The 16,825-nt window shown below is 40.5% G+C and overlaps 2 protein-coding genes across 9 annotated transcripts in view; one reads left to right on the top strand and one right to left on the bottom strand.

Annotated features, from left to right (window-relative positions):
• Nucleotides 1–1,806: 1,806 nt before the first annotated feature.
• LOC106838885 (putative protein ARB2BP) lies at nt 1,807–10,803 on the bottom strand. Of its 3 annotated transcripts, none has more exons than XM_014853248.3 (2): nt 9,658–10,803; nt 1,807–3,275 (listed from the first exon to the last, which is right to left on the bottom strand). In XM_014853248.3, exons 1-2 carry the CDS (start codon nt 9,745–9,747, stop codon nt 2,181–2,183), a joined length of 1,185 nt encoding a protein of 394 aa, XP_014708734.1. In that variant the 5' UTR covers nt 9,748–10,803; the 3' UTR covers nt 1,807–2,180. The 3 variants fall into 3 exon arrangements, with proteins under 3 accessions (XP_014708734.1, XP_044627631.1, XP_070364777.1); XM_044771696.2 differs by having other exon boundaries at nt 9,706–10,803; XM_070508676.1 differs by lacking the exon at nt 9,658–10,803 and adding an exon at nt 6,842–7,507 and having other exon boundaries at nt 1,813–3,275.
• Nucleotides 10,804–11,007: 204 nt separating this feature from the next.
• Nucleotides 11,008–16,825, top strand: part of SENP7 (SUMO specific peptidase 7) — a 141,186-nt gene continuing 135,368 nt past the window's right edge. For 5 of the 6 annotated variants that reach the window (XM_014853247.3, XM_014853246.3, XM_014853245.3 and 2 more), the window contains exon 1: nt 11,009–11,203. In XM_014853247.3, the coding sequence (XP_014708733.1) occupies nt 11,164–11,203 (40 nt within the window). In that variant the 5' untranslated portion in view covers nt 11,009–11,163. Of the gene's footprint in view, nt 11,204–16,825 lie in introns of all 6 variants that reach the window. The other variant, XM_014853242.3, reaches the window with a different exon arrangement.

The following is a 16,825-nucleotide window of genomic DNA, read 5'->3' as shown; positions in this document are numbered from 1 at the left end:
ATAATATTCTCCTGTTTAAAATCATCCAATGGCTTCCATTGTCATTAGAATAAAGTCAAAAATCTTACCCATGGACAGTGCAGTCTTTTGTAAACTGAGTCTGCTTATGTCTCTAACTTAACTTTTCAGCTGCTGAGGAAACCTCTGTCCTTAACCAAACCTGGGTGGGGCTCCTCCGAGCCCTCCTCCCAACTGGAGCCTTCCAGTACTGGGTCCTGTGCTTAGTCTACTTAGCCCAGTTTTAGCAAGAATTCTGCTAAGTCTGTTTAGTGAAAATCTCCCACCCTTGGTATCTAATCCTCTATATTTGATGAAATTCCTTATCCTCCCCTCTCAATATTTTATCACGCCAGCCTGCCTTCAGCAAGAATCCTGTTGAGTTGGTCTATTAAGAATCTCCATTACCCTGATGTTGCCACTTAGTAATTTTCCGTTCACTGACCCTGTTCCTTGGCTATAACCACCCCCCCACTCGTCTTTGTTATATTTGAAGTTGAGCCTGATCTCTCTCCCCTACTGCAAAACCCCCATTGCAATAATCCCTCTTGAATAAAGTCTTCCTTACTATCTTTAACAAATGTCATGAATAATGTTTTTTTTTTTTTTAAAGATTGGCACCTGCGCTAACATCTGTTGCCAATCTTCTTCTTTTTTTTTTTCCTTCTCCCTAAAGCCCCCTGGTAGATAGTTGTATATTCTAGTTGTGAGTGTCTCTGGTTGTGCTATGTGGGACGCTGCCTCAGCATGGCCTGACAAGTGGTGCCATATCTGCAGCCAGGATCCGGACCAGTGAAACCCAGGGCCGCCAAAGCAGAGCATGTCAACTTAACCACTTGGCCACAGGACTGGCAACCTAATGTTTTCTTTAATACTACTCCCCCATAATCTTTTAGCTCAAGCTGAAGTGGACTCCTTTCTCCTGCCTCAGGACCTTTGTATATGCTGTTCCTTTGCCTATGACTTTGTTTTCTCAGATAACTACTATTGTTCTTCAAACTAAGCATCCTTTTCTCAGGGAAGTATTCCCTGAACCCCAAGGCTGGTTAGCTATCATGTTAGATGTTCCATTGCACCTGTGGAGGCCTGGAATTGGCCACCCAAGATATGTCTCTTTGGCATGATGATTATTTAGGGCTGGTTACTTTGCAGACAGGAAAGCAACTGAAAAGTAGAATTTACTTACGCTTTTGTTAAGAGATATTTACATTTGTAAGGGAAATCTCCATCTGTAAAGACGCCTCCCTCTCTGTACCAGCAAGAAGAGGGGGATTACTTTATCTCTGAAACTCTTAATCAATGCCAAAGGCAAGGACTTAAATCTGCATAATAATCTTATTCCTGTTTCTGGTAACCTCCCGTAACTGACTCCCCCCAACCCCAACATCCTCCTTTGTCTTTAGCTGAATATGATATTTAAGGTGGGGGCTTCAGCCATTTTGGCGAGTTGCTCAGCTTGCCTGAGCCTCTCCCATGTATACATGTTATAAAGCTTTGTTTAATTTTCTCCTGCTATTCTGCCTCATGTGAATTTAATTCGTTCTCCGGCCAGAAGAACCCAGAGAGGGTAGAGGAAATGTCTTCCTCCCCTACACACCCTTTATTTCTTAACTCTTTTCACACTTGCAATGTGTTGTTTATCGTGAATTCTGCAAAGACAAAGGCTATGTTGGCCTTGTTTGCCAGCGTCCCCAACACCTAGTATTGACTGGCACATAAAGGACACTCAAATATTTACTGAAAGTATGAGTAAACACACACACACAAGATCAACCTATTAAAACAAAAGAACACAAACATACAAAGAATGGAGTTGCTCATGATATTTATATGTTCACTTGGAATTTTAATATGGCATTAATAACATAAAAATCAAAGGCAATATTTAATTTGTATTAGTTGCAGCTTTGGTGTCATTCTACTAAACCATAAAAATGTAGCTTTTCAAAAGAGAGATCCTCTAACTTGACTAATACTGTGAAATATTAACGATGGTACTGACTGACTTCCTGCTTTGTCAAGAGGCTACAAAGGAGAACATATTCATTTTTTTAGAAAAGTAACAAATCAAGCCTTAAACCAGAACATACACTGTATATGAGCTGTAAGTGTTCTTTTTCTTCTACCATCTTCGTTAGCAAAGTTTCAGTGGACAAAAAAATCTTAGATGACCAAAAAGTAAATTAAGCACTTTGCTTTCTTTTTGTGGAGCTTCTAGTTTCTATTGGCACTTGAGAGAAAGTAATAGTCGTTTTGGCTTTCAAAGCTTTTTTAAAGTATTTAAAAATTGACTGAAGGCTAGAGGAAGGGGCTAAGCTGTGTTTTTCTGTACCGGCAGAAACCACAGGAAACTCCTTTTTCAAAACAGTAGCTGCAAGTTTATCCAAAGGCTTAGGGCTTGTCACCCATTCACGGCAGTGGTGCTTTATCCATGCTAATAACTGTCCATCACTTCCCAGCTGGTGTCCCACGTGGTGGTCCGAGTCAATAAGGGCAACGGCATATACTTTGCTCATCACTTCCCACTTTCTACGAACAAGCAAGTCCATAAAAACCAAGCCTCCATAACCATGCACGATGAAGGCAACATTCTTGCCTTCAGTCCTCGAAATGAAGTGATCCCACACGTAAGCCACGTGTTCTTCAGGAGTGTGGCTGCATCTTTTTGGAAGGCCTTGGAGAGGGTGCTGGAAAGATAAGAAGCTCTCCGCCTGAGCCATTTTTAGGGAGGGAGACTCAATGCTTTGTTTTAAAAGGCTTTTCCACTCTTTTTCCATCTTTAGGTCCACAAAATTGTCATTGGGGTTTAGCACAATTACATCATAATGTGCCTGCAATGCCATTTGAATACACGGGATCTGACTTCCGTGGTGGAGACCATGATGTATTATCGCCTGCTGACTCCATTGACCAGCTCGAAAGACCCCTTGGTCTTGAAGAAGGACGAGAACAACAGAATGATGATTTGTTAATGCTCCCTCACTCATGAAAAAGAAGCTTCTTGGTTCCTTATCAACCTCTTGTGGGATATACACCTTTTGTAATTTGCACAGTTTCTCCAAAAGCTCATAAATGTATTGTTCAAGCAAACGGCCGAGGGCCTGGTAGCGCTTGCTATTCCTCTCAAGGACATTTTCATAATAGTTAAAGACAAAAGGGCTTTGTGTCTCAGTGTGTCTCAATTCAGCTTTCTCATTGAAGTCATATTTAAATTCTTCCAGCAAGTCAGATTGTTCAATGAATTTTTGGAAGCTCAGCTCCTGAGTCACTGGTAGCCACTGAAAGTAAAAAGCAATTACGTATCAGCACTAGAAAAAATAAAATAAAATTTTTGGTTTGCTAAATTCTTTCTTTGGCAAATCATCCTAAATTAAGCACTTCATGGAGACATTAATCTTTTAACCTAAAGACTTTAACTGAAAATAATTGTGAGTGATGAAAAGTAGTGAGGGATTGAATATACTAAGCAACAGCAGCCAGACTATATATGAAAATAAAACTTTGACCCACAACCTGCAGCAACTTGCCCAGGAAGTGAACCCCTTATCTACGATAACCAGCCCAGGAAGGCAGGCTGCTTTCTGAGAAAAGGAACTGTGTTTAATTAAGTGCTTGTCTTCAGTACTTACAACAGTGTCTGGCACATATTATATAAATATTTTTTGAATGAATAAGTGTAAAACAAGGATAACATAATTTACTTAACAAGGTTATTGTGAGAATTAAATTAATGTAGGTAAAAACTCTTACAGGGTGTCTCACACATGGAAGGTTTTGTGAAATTAGATAGGATGATCTTCCATTCTGAGAAATGTGAAATAAAAAAATATTTACATCTCTTGTCCAGCCTTGCTTATTCACTCAACATTGTGATGTTTATCCACATCAGTAAATGTAGTTCTAGGTCATTCATTTTCTCGGTTTGGAGTGTTCCATTGCTTGACTATGCCATAGTTTGTTTAACCATTTTCCTGTTGTAGAATATTTAGGTTGCTCCGATTTTCCATTATGATAAACAAAGCTGCAAAGAATATTGTTATAGCTAATTTTTGTGCACATATCAAGAGTTTCCCTAGGTAATACACCTAGAAGTGGGAAGTAATTAAATGGTTAAACAAAGGTCGCACCAGCTCCTTCCATTTACCCAGATATTGCCAAATTGCTCTCTAAAAAGGAGGGTCTATTACATATTTTGGCATGGATGAGGAGGTTTGCACAGAAAAGCAGTAATCTCTCAGATCTAAAAATACTTTGTTTATTCAGGTGCTGTGGTGAAAACTGCCCTTTTCTGCACTAAAATGGAGATACAGAATATTTAAAACTCAAAGAACTAAACAAAAGAACGTTGCTAGCTATTTAACTTTTCTTTCAATCAGAGAGTAAACAAAATCAGTATTTTCTAATAGCACACATTATACAGCATTCAATTACCCTTTTTCACCTTTAAGAGGTTGTGTACCTATTTTGAGAGACAATTCTTTGGCCAAAAGAATGCGAGTTTGTAAACTGGAAAACCAAAATGGCACAAAGATGTATGAAGGACAGGTGGAGGTGAGCAGCAGCAAGGTGATGAGTATCTTGTAGAATGAAAAGGTAGACAATTCTTTAGAATTTAGTATGCACATTTTGCTTGGCTAATAGACTCCAACCTGTAACTCTCCCTTGAATTCATATCCAACTGTCTACTTGATGTATTTACTTGGGAGTGACATAGCCAAATCAAACTTAACATGTCCAAAACACCCTCTTCAATCTACTCTCCCTCCAGTCTTTCCTATCTTAGTAAATGGCAACTCCATTCTTTCAGTTGCTCATGCCACAAACTTCCCTTCCCTCTTTCACAGTGCACAATCAATCAGAAAATCTCTGAGCTCTGCTATTTGAAATATATCTGTAATCTAATCACTTATCATCCCTCCACCTCTAGCACCCTAGTCCAAGTCGCCATCAACTCTCGTCTTCATTATTAGGTTTCCTATCTAAGCTCTTTGCATAAGCTCTTATGTCCCTGCAGTATTTTCCACATAACAGCTGCAACTGAACTCAAGGGGTCCATCTGTCAGTGAGTTCGGAGCCAAAAAGCACAACCAAGGCAGAAGTAGAAGAAAGGTCTGTTACTTGCACAAGCCATGGAGAGCACTGGGGCTATCTCCCAAAGCAGCGTCTCTGAACACAATGCCAGTAGGGACTTTACACTGCCAATAGCAGAAGACCATGGTTAATTTGTATACTATGTTCTCCCATGGCACATGCATGGCACGTATACATACTATTACATACATCATATGATGTGAAAATGGCAGCTTGGTCTCTCTCAGAGGAGGAGAACTTAAAATGTTGATTAGATTATGATGGGAACAGTTCACCTCAGTTCATTTTAGAGCAGTTTGAGGCAGCTAGCACTGGCTTCAGCTAGCTTGCTTGTGGGAAGCTTCTGTGGTTAGGCTCTTCCTGAAACTTTCTGTCTGCAAAACACTCAACAGGTAATGTTAGTTTTTCTACAAGATCCTCAGTACCCCTTTCTTTGCCTAACTTCCTGATTACACAGCTAGAATGATTTTCTCAAAATTGGAAAAAATTGGATGTCATACCCCTGTTCAAAATTCTCAGTGGTCTCCCCTCTCACTTAGAATAAAAACCTGTCTTTCTTTCTCTCTCTCTCTCTCTTTCTTTTCTTTTCAACTCTTATTACCAACTGATATACACTGGCTTATTGTCTTTTTCCCCCTATTAGAATGTAAGTTCCATGAGAACAGGGACAAGGACTTTGTTTTTTGCACTACTGTATCTCTAGTTCTTGGAATAGTGCCTAGTGAATAGTGGGCACTTAAATATTGTTATTAGAATTTTACAATTTTTGCTAAGGGCAGAAGGAGGCAAAGAGCAAAAGTCCTCTAGCTGTATACACAGGAGAAAGATGCACACAAAGATTTGAAAAATTATAGAGGCTTCTTCTATAATTCTAAAGCTAATGACTGTTGATTTATGAATTATTCTTAGAGAATATCCTATGCATCTATATATGTTTTCTCTTTTGCAAATAAAGATGGTCCATTAAAATAAAGAAGGGGAGGGCCAGCCTGGCAGCACAGCGGTTAAGCTTCCACTTTGGTGGCCCTGGGTTTGCCAGTTCAGATCCTAGGTGCTGACCTATGCTCCCCTTGTCAAGCCACCACTGTGGCAGGCGTCCCACATATAAAGCAGAGGAATATGGGCACAGATGTTGGCTCAGGGCCAGTCTTCCCTAGCAAAAAGAGGAGGATTGGGGGCAGATGTTAACTCAGGGCTAATCTTCCTAAAATAATAATAATATTAAAAATAAAATAAAGAAGGAGAGAAACTGTTTTATATGGTTAGTTTTCTAAAGAATGGGTTAGAATAAGATAGCTTAGCTTCAAGAATAAGACTGTCAGAGCTCCAAAGGATGTTGTTGATATTCTTAGCTAATATGTTTACTGTATACAGAAGTGAGGCTTTCAAAGGTAAAGCGACATGCCCAAAATAACTCAGGCAGCTCTAGGAGCGTGAGAGAAGATTCACTTTTACCAGAGATCTTAAAAATGCATACTATTTGACTGCTTATTTCATTCATTTACCAAAAATTTAGTGAGGGTATTTGTTAGACACTTAGTTTCCCATATTAAGTAGTCTAGTCATTTCACATTGAATGAAATTAAATAAAAAGGAGAATAGTATGTAATCATTCATTAGAATTTCAAACTAGATCCTTCTAGTAACCTGGATTACGTGGTGATACATTTGTTATGTTTTGCTCTAGGTGTGGCTATTATTATTTTTAATGAATTATTTTTAAAAAATTGTGGTAAAATATACCAACACTTACCAGTTGAACCATTTTTGGGGGTGCAGTTCAGCGGCATTAAATACATTCACGTCGTTGTGCAACCATTACTGCCATTCATCCATAGAACATTTTTCATCTTGCAAAACTGTACCTTTGTACCCATTAAGCAATAACTCTTCATCTCCCCGTCCCCCCTGCCCCTGGCAAACCAGTCCATACTCCGTCTCTATGAATTTGACAAGAAAACGGTGGCTGGGGCAATAGAATCATGGAAACAAATAATTTTAATTAGCTTATTTGAGTTTTAAGGAACTCCTTTTCCCTCAAGGATCATAAAGCGGTTATATTTAACAATATTTTACATTCTTCACAGATGATTAGTAAGCTTTTATGAAAATACAGTTTTACAACCTAAGAAGTTAGGGGCTAACCCCTGGTTACAGTAAAATTCTATTACAGTAATTACAGTCCTTTGGTATATTTGAGAAAGAGGTCCTTTTGAATATCCTATGCCATGAAGAAGCACAGAATGAAAGATGCTTCACTCAGAAAATTTAAAAATATCTAAAGAAATTTTTCTTTACAATGAACATGTTTTTATTTATTTATTTAGAAAAACAAAACAAAACAAACCCCTGGAAAACACATTTTAAGAAAAGAGTACACAACTAGAAGGACCCACAACTAAAACATATAACTATGTACTGGGGGATTTTTGGAGAAAAAGCAGAAAAAAAAAAAAAAAAGACTGGCAACACTTGTTAGCTCAGGTGCCAATCTTTTGGAAAAAAAAAAGAAAGGAGTTACTGTTTTGGTGCAAAAGTAGGAGTATTTTTATTTTTCCAACATGAATGCAATTATGAGCTTTTCTTTTTAGAAAAATAATTATGCCTGCATACAATTCCATTTAGTAAATTGTAGAAAATAGTAGAAAGTGATAAAGCTTATGAAATGATATACGTAGGGGCCAGCCCAGTGGCATAGTGGTTAAGTTCCCACACTCCGCTTTTGCGGCCCTGGTTTTTGTGTTTGGATCCTGCAGGGACCTATGCCGCTCATCAAGCCATGCTGTGGCACCGACCCACACACAAAATAGAGGGGGACTGGCACAGAAGTTGGCTCAGGGCCAGCCTTCCTCACCCCTGCCTCCTCAAAAAAGAAAAAAAGAAATTATATATGTAAAAGTTTCAAAAAAGAGCAAACTAAATAGGATCCCTTCCCTTTGCCTGCCTCTCCCTAGGAAAGACTAAAGCTGAATTTAATCCACTTGAGGCAAAGGCACATAGAAAATAAGATATTAGAGACTAATGAAAAGCATCAGCTATTTCAAAATCTTGGGTTTCCCAAATTTCAGCATGCAATAGAATCTCCTAGGAATGCAGGTTTTCATAACTTCTGAGAACAGGCTATTTCATTATAGAGCAATCACAATTGCTGATTGTCTTAAAAAGGAAGATACTTTTAAATCCAAACAACCTATACCTGTCTTTTTATGAATCCCATGTTACTTTCTATGTGGCTCTTGACATAAGAAGTCCCGGTATTTTAAAGACAAGAATCAACTACTAAGGAAGATGAGGTGAAGAGCAACATGACACAGTGCTCCAAATATCTGTGCAAGATCTAGGCTTTCCTGGAGCCCACGGTAAGCAATTCCAGATTGTTCATTTTAATTTTTAAAACAGTTCAGGAAGTGAAGATGTCCCCAGTGCCCATCCAAACCTATATACATTCATACTGTACTTAAAATTAATTCACTTGTGATGAGAAAGGGCCTTTTGCAGATTCATTAAGCTCTCTTCGAAGAAATAGTTAACCCAGGGGTAAAACAAAGGGTTGATCAATTTCACACTGCCACTATGTCTTGAAACTATGAAGACCATATCCACTGCTTAAAACAAAATACAATAAATACCTAATTTAAACGCTTCATACCTACTTTTAACATTTAATAAAGAACCATACCCATTAAAATCAAACCAGTCCATCCTCTCCTCTTCTTATAAAATACTAGGTTGATGAATTTCTAATCTTAAATGATTTTAATTTAAAAGGCTCTATACACTGTGAGCTAAATGTACGTAAAAGAAATGACATTATTCCCAAACAAACCAAGAAAGTCATTCACTTGTTTTTGGTCTTTCTTATTTTTTAAGTAAGGAAGCTTTCACCTAAACATCATAAAACACTATAAAAGAAAAGATCATTTAATTAGTCTTTCATAAAAGGCAAAGTGAAGTTGTTAAATGACTGCCTCAAAAGTAGAAACCGGGGCCGGCCCTGTGGCTGAGTGGCTGAGTTTGAGGCTCTGCTCCGGCGGCCCAGGGTTTCCCAGGGTCGGATCCTGAGCACTGACACGGCCCTGCTCATCAGGCCATGCTGAGGCGGCGTCCTGCATGCCACAACTGGAAGGACCCACAACTGAAAAATACACAACTATGTATCGGGGGGCTTTGGGGAGAAGAAGGAAACATAAAAGCTTTAAAAAAAACTCCAAAAAACCCAAAACAAAACAAAGCAAAAAGTAGAAACTGAACTTCTTTAGTCCTTTAGTTTGCAATACAGTCAACCATGTACTAGAGACTGTAAAAGCTAAAACAACAAAAATACTGGTTAAAAAAAGCAAATTTGAAATTCTTGAGCTTAAAGGTCATTTATCTTCAAATATGTTATTCAAAACAAGCTCCAATTCGAAGAAACAAACTGGCTCACTAAGTCTTTATTTGCAGAAATGCTATATTTGGTTCAATGACAAGTTTAAATGATACATTCGTAAGCTGAATAATTTGATTAACTTCTTATAATTTCATTACTCATAAATTAACTTCTTACTGCTAAGCTTTAAAACCACTTACTTTGACAGAAGCTGCCAGTTCGGGCGGAAATTGATTAGGCCTACTTACGCTCTCCTTTTTCACGTTCCCATCTGTCAGCTCAACTTCCATCTTTTGCAGTCAATTTGTTTCCTATAATATCGGCTAACGAATTAAGCCTGTTTGACTCTTGAGTTAGTTAAATCATTCAATTAAAAAAGTTGATTTTCGAAGAAACTTAAAATTCAGATATTTTCCAGTAAGCAGCGTTTCTATTTGTTAAACAGAAATAAACCAGGGCCTCTAAACGAAACCCTTGCAGTGCATTTCAATCTCAGCAAGCCCTGAAGTATTCCAGCCGATTCTGCCCTGAAAGCCACACTCCCAGCCCCATAGGGCCCCCACCTGGAGCTTTCCCCCTACCCCAGCACCCGCCTCTCAGCAGTAATTAAGACGCACGGCTCAAGAAGCCCGAGACCGGGCTCTGGCGGTGAGGCGTGCAGGTCCCTTTATTGGCCCTGGTGAAAGGCGGCGGCGCGCAGGTTCAGCTCGAGCATCCTCCCTTCCAGCTTGGAACACTCCAGTATCATTTCGCCTTGACAAGAGCGCTCTGCTGAATTTTGTTAAACTTATTGTGATTAAAGCTGACACCGTAAAAAAATTTATTCCGATATGTCTACTGTGGCTAATGAAACAGGACAATTTTCTGGACCGATGGGCCCTTTGAAAGGACTAAAAAATAATCAGTCTAAAAGTACCAGACGTTGAATTCACTGAGGACAGGAATGATCCCTCAAGAATTGCAATATAAGTGAGTCGGACGAATTCCAGCTACAGCCACCCACTTTCTCTCACCATTTCAGCATTTCATGTTTTACAAAATTGAGGTCCAGCTTTTTTTCTTTTTTTCCCCAGGTCTTTAAAAATGTCGAGTTTGAACTTGAAAAAGAGATCCTCTATTAGAAGGACATTTTTTCCTCAGCTGACCTAATTTATTTCCACTCCAACTGCCTCCACCTATAGCTAGGCTACTGGGTGATTTTTCCGTCTGAAAATCTTGTTTCTGAATTTGAGGAAGCTCCTCGAGGATAAACACATAGGCGAGACCGTGCGGAAAATAATACTGCAACAGGAGTAACGTTTTATTCTATTCCCGGGGCCGCCCGGCAGGACACAGTCAACTGGAGGAATTCCTCGTTTCCCTTCTTTAATTTTTAGTCAACCGTGTCTTCAAAGCCCACAAAGCCCTTGACGATCTGGGGTGTAACCTCGCCCCAGCCCCACGCTCCCACGCGGGCAGAGCTGACGAGAAAAGCGCACTGAACACCCTCCCGGAAGGGTACCCGCTGACAACAGCGGTCCCAGGAACTGACTTCCGGGCGGAGGTGGGCGGGGCGCCGACTTCCGGTCGGAGGGCCGGCGCCGCTTTTGCGCAAGCGCGGGCCCCACTTTCCTGGCTCTTTTCTTTCCCCTCCCCCTCCGGCCCCCGCCTGAGGGGTCTTGAGGTGACAGCGACGGCAACTGCGAGTCCAGCAGGAGGAGGAGAAGATGGACAAGGGGAAGGCCGGGCGCCGGCGCTCTTCATCCGGTGAGGAAGGGGCGGAGGAGGGCTGCGCGTATTGTCGCTTGTCTGGGGCGGACGGGAGGCGGGCGGCGGGGGCTGGGCCCGGGCGGCGGGGGCTCGGCGGGGGCTCGGGCGCGGAGGGCGGAGGGCGCGCACAATGGAAGCCTCCGGGTCGCCGCCCCTGCGAGCCGGTGCCGGGCCCGAGCTGTCATCGGAGCCTCGGCGCTCTGCGCTCAGCAGCCTCCATCCCTCCCTCCTGCCGCGATCGCCCTGCGGGAGGCTCCTCGGCCCAGCGATGCCCCCGCTGGCTGCGCCCTCCTGCCACGCCCTTCTCGTCTGCCCCCGACGTTGCCGGTGCTTTTCCAGCTTCCCGGCGCCCGACCCTGCGTTCCTCGGTCCCGTTGGTTCTCTCCGGGCCGGGAGAAGCGGCTGCCGAGAAGGGGAGGCGGGGCTTGCTAATTGACACTTCGCTCCGCTGACGGATGCTGCCCCTCGGCTCCTTCCTCCGAGCGGGCCCCCTGAGCAACAGTGTTCTTTTCCAGCCCCCTCCTGCTTCTTCCAAAAGCGATCGGAAAGTCGAACAAAGGATTTGAAGCCGTGCTTTCGTTTTTTTTTTTTCTCAGCATGTTTTTGTTTTGACATTGCTTTACGGTTTGATTGACCACCTTCGGTTTCCGGTACTACGTCTTGGAAACACTTAAGACAGGCGGTGAAGCTCCTCCCATCAACAAGTTTCTGTTAAAGATCTCAGCCCTTAAGGGTACCCCAGGTCCTTGCGCTGAGTGCTGTGGACGTAGCAGCGGAGGAGAGGACTCTCCTTAATAAGCTCACCATCTCCTACACAAACTAACGCTCGTTAGTTATTTCGTTTTCTCATTTCTCATTGTACCGTTTATTTTTGCAGACACAGTGTTAACAATTTCAAATTTATTTAGGCGTGCCCTGGAGCAGTGCATCTCAAACTTTTTTCGGCCTTATCCATAAAGGAGAGTGAACACGGATCTCCGGGACATTGCCTGAAGCCGTTGAAAGCGTGAAATTCCTTTTCCTAAGCAGCCAGTGTTATCCTTTGTGTGTGTGTCTATATTCTAGCGATAGTCTTTGCCTTTGAAAGTATGTGAATATACTCCCTCTCTCTCTCTATCCACACATATGTATGGATACGCCTCCAGTAGATCACTGTTTGTTTTAATATGCCTATTTTCTCCCCTAAAACCTTCAAGTAAAATCGAGACATTAGGAAAATGCACAATGTTTATCTGGTGTCATTTGTGTGCTTTTTGACACAGAACTTTAGGGGTAATCATACTTCAGTTTAAGATGCACAGCTTTTTTCAATAAATGCATTTCATCTTGGTTTAATACATTTTTTGTGGGGAGGAAGGGCAAAATATTAGCCTTGTTCTTCAGCAAGTCCCATCCCTTTTACCTGGTTACACTTAGACTTATTTATTTATTACAGTTAATTTGATGCAAGTAGTTGTGGGAAGTAAATTTTGAGAATAAAACTTAATCCTTAAAAGACAGTGATGTTTCTGTTAGTTATCCCTCTGGAGAGGATTTTGTTTTTCTGATGACTTCCCTTTCAGAGCTGTCCTTTTTGAAAAGTAATTGTTAATGTATAATAAAAACTGCTCTCACATCTAGTAATACCCAGCTGTACTCAGTATTTATCTGGTTTTAAGAAATGAACATTGATTTTTAAGAATGAGTTTTTTAAATAGTGTATAATTTTCTCACGTAAATTCTCAGAAATAAAACAAATGATCAGTTGCTGTTTGCAGGGGTTCTGGATTCTGTGTGACACGTAAATGCATGCAGTTGTCATTTTATTAGGGATGGTTGCTACCTGAGACTCAAATGACTGGAAGTGACATTTGTGGTCATCAGAATTTCACAAGTACGCAAAGAAGGAATTTGATTAATGAACCAGGAAGAATTCTGAATTAGAGGTAGAAGGAAGGTGGATAGCAGTAGACAGAGAAAACAAGACAGGAAGTTTGGAAGTCTCTCCGTGAGACTGCGCTAGGTTTCCCTACACTTTCTCCTGAACGAGGAGGAACTGTGAAGAGTTACAAGTGTATTGCTCAGAACTCTTTTATTTTCAAGTAGCAGAAACCCAATTCCAGCTGGTTTAAGCTAAACACAAAACAGGTATTTGTGGACTCACATAACTGATAACTGTAGGAGTGGGCTGGCTTCCCGACTGGCTGTGTTTGCTTTAGGCGCTGGTTCTCAAGGTCTGAGGACACCTGGGTTCGCTGAGACCCTTTTGTGTCTGAAGGGTCAAAACTATTTTCCTAATTTTAAGACATTCTTTGCCTTTTCCTCTTATTATCCCACGTGTCCAATAGAGTTTTCCACAGGCTATGTGATGGGTGCCACAACAAACTGAATGCAGAAGCAGATAGGGAAAATCAACTGTCTTTTCTTAAGCCAGACATTAAAGAGATTTACAAATCGGTAAAATAAGGGCATTCTTCTCTGTATTTTTTTTGAAAATATAGTTATCTTTCACAAAAATATTTTATGTTAACATGCAACGTGTTTATTGTTTTTAAATGAATTAATAAATATTTTAAAATTAAAAGAAAAATTCCATAAGTAGAAGAACCACAAAAACTCTGATTATCCTGCTTTCCTGGAATGCGGCCATGAATCAGGACTTAAGCACAAAATGCCTGTGAACAGTGAGAGGAGAAATGAGAAAGCCTGTATGCTAAAGTTCAGTCTTGAGAAGATTCTCAGGCCTTTCTTCAGAGTATAGTGAATCTATATTTTTAAATTATTTATATAACCCCAATAAGTATGAATATCACATTTCCAAGTTCACAACATATTAAAAGCAGTAAATTAGATGGAGGTACAGATAAAAAATTTATTGGCACCGGAAACAGGTCAACTAACAGTTGAGTGAAATAATATTTAAATGCATGGATCATTCGAGGGGGAATGACTACTAGAAACATTTAACAACAACAAAATTATGACAGATAGATTACAGTCATAGAGCATAATTTTCAAATGAAGTTTTGAATTAAAACAGGAAAGTTCAAATAAATTTCAGGCTTTCAACTGGTTGCTTTACGCAACATCCTTGGAGATCTCTGTTCACTCTCATTTGCAGTTAAGGATCCATGTGTTTTTTGAGTACTTAGGTACTAAGCAGTGTGCTAAGAATTTTACAAACTTTCATTCCTTCAAAAACCTAATGAGGTGGTTATCATTATTTCTGATTTACAGGTGAGGAAACTGGGATTTAGGAAGGGCAAGCAACTGTTAGCAATAGCAAGTGAGAAACAGAGCCAGAATCCAAAATCTGGGTCTTTCTGATTACAAAATTTAGAATTTTAACCTCTTTTACTGTCACAGGGTGTTAGTGAACCTTACTTGGAAAAAAGAAGGTTCTGTGGATAAATAAATGTGACAACTGTAGTTGTAAGAAAATTTTATTCGGCCCGCCTGGTGGCTAAGTTTGGCACGCTGTGCTTTGGTGGCCTGGGTTAGGTTCCCAGAGGCAGACCTACACCACTCCTCTGCGGCCATGCTGTGGCAGTGACTCACATACAAAATAGAGGAGGATTGGCACAGATGTTACCTCAGGGTGAATCTTCCTCAGCAAAAGAAAAGAAAAAATTTTATTTATTGCAGGATTTTTCAGAGCCTTTGCTGTCCTGCTGTATGTTATGCCTCTCCAAGACAGTGACTGAGCTGGCAGTGTTTCTCACACTTGCTTGATTCTGAAACTCTTCCCTCCTCCCCAGCTTTCAACTTGAGGGTCTAGTGTCCCATGCTGATACAGCTTTCTTTTCTCGCTAGGCCCAGGAGATGCATATTTTGCATTGTACATGTAATGAATCATAATTGCAGTTCAAAACCAGAATCTACAATTAATAATGATAAAACTACATTATTTGCAGAGATGTTAGCTGAAGCCATTGGAATGAATGGAATTACCCATGGAAGGAGTGTTGAGTGAGAAAAGTCTTGAGTCACATACATTTGATTTCAGAGGAAGGAGGAAGAGATGTTGGTAAGCAGTTATATAGGCAGATTAGGAGTGGGATAGGTTTATGAAGCAAGGGAAGAGAGTGAAGGGCAATGTAAATCAGAGAGTTAAAGTAGTATGAGAGTGCTGGGTTTGGCAATTAGCAGGTCACAAGAGCCACATTTCAAGAGGCTAAACAAATGAGTGGTGGTGAGGAAACAGGGAAAATGAGATGTGAAAGAAGGGAGATTTCTAGAACAAGCTTAAGTAGGAAATTAGGTAGAAAGGAAGTGTTTTTTTTTTTTTTTAACACTATCAAAGACTTAAATCAGGTTGGTGGGGAGTACAAAAGGGGTCAGTGGAGAGAGAGAGATACCAGGTAAGAGATAACTCATGGGTTGAGGTCCCAGAAGAAATGGGAGAGCATGGAATCAAAGGACAGTTCTTTGAGCTGTACAGAAAGGAGGGAAGATGGATAAAGATATAGATAAATTTTGACAAGGATGTTGCAATCATGGCTTTTAAGTGAAGTAGGAGGCAAGATCATCTTTTGAGAAAGAGGGATGTTGGAGTAGTATTGGAAGCTCAGAATAGAGTAGGAGGTCAATTAGGGATGCAGAAAAGAACTGTGAAGTAATTTTGAAAGCCTTGGTTAAAAGAAATGTGAGTTTGTAGCGGTAGTAGTTGCAGACTACAGTTGTGTGATTTCATTCAGCAGTGCTAAGCGGTCCAGGAGCAAGAATTTTGGGGGGAAAAAAGAATTTAGTTTACTTACGGTTATAGGGTATGACAAAATGTGGGGGCAAAAAATGGATTCAATCTGAGTGAGGGAATGGAAAGATCAAAGCATAGTATATTATAGAATGAGAGGTTCACACTTGAGAACTTGAGAAGTGTGACACTGTTGCTTAAATCTATTCATGAATGTATGTTGCTGAAATGGGGATGTGTGGAAGAAGTTTGTTGGAGTAGCATAAATTAAGGTGAGTCCATTGTATTAAGTGAGTTGACTTATGGAAGTTTTAGAGCTGCAGAATGATGGTAGATTTTAATGATAGAGAGGAAAACCATGAATTAAGTATTCTAGGAATGTTGGAGAGGGTCTTGGGTTAGCACATCCACAAATATGGGTGAGGTAGTATATCCAATTTATGGGAATTTTGAAGGAGGAATTAATGCAATAAAGATAGAATATTAATTGGAAGTGCCGGTAGGGGGAGGACATTGTTAATCCCTACTCCTGGTTTTGTAAGTGGGAGAAGAATCTTCTTGAGAGGGTCTTAAAAACCTTGTAGTCAATAAAAAGCTAGAATTCAGTTAAGCTGAGGTAGAGGAAGTGTTCAAGGAAAAGATTCAGAATTTAAGGAAATTGTATTGACTCTGGAAAGGAATTTAGTGGGCTAGGGAAGAGATGGAGAAGAATGTTGATGAAAGGGTAGAGTTGAATTACATAAGAGATGAGAGAATAGCAATCTAATAAGCTATGGGGATTGGCATCTAAGGTGGGGAGTGTGATTCCCAGGCCTGATGATGGAAGGCTGAGGATTGGAAAGTACATTAGAGGGACATCATAACAGAGAGAATGGGTTACGGATAGGATTGAGTAGCTCCAAAGATCCAGACTGGAACTTTGTCATAATGGTGCTGTCTCAAACCTG

Source organism: Equus asinus, chromosome 5, assembly GCF_041296235.1.
Source record: "Equus asinus isolate D_3611 breed Donkey chromosome 5, EquAss-T2T_v2, whole genome shotgun sequence".
NCBI classification, from domain to species: Eukaryota; Metazoa; Chordata; class Mammalia; order Perissodactyla; family Equidae; genus Equus; species Equus asinus.
The sequence above is the reverse complement of the archived record's forward strand: the minus strand, read 5'-3'. Positions and strand labels throughout refer to the sequence as shown.

Bases quoted from the DNA above. Each gene is read 5' to 3' on its own strand.
- LOC106838885 (XM_014853248.3), bottom strand. From the start codon at position 9,747: ATGGAAGTTGAGCTGACAGATGGGAACGTGAAAAAGGAGAGCGTAAGT. The intron at 3,276-9,657 runs GTAAGTGGTTTT...TTTTACTTTCAG, and splicing joins AACTGGCAGCTTCTGTCAAA to TGGCTACCAGTGACTCAGGA.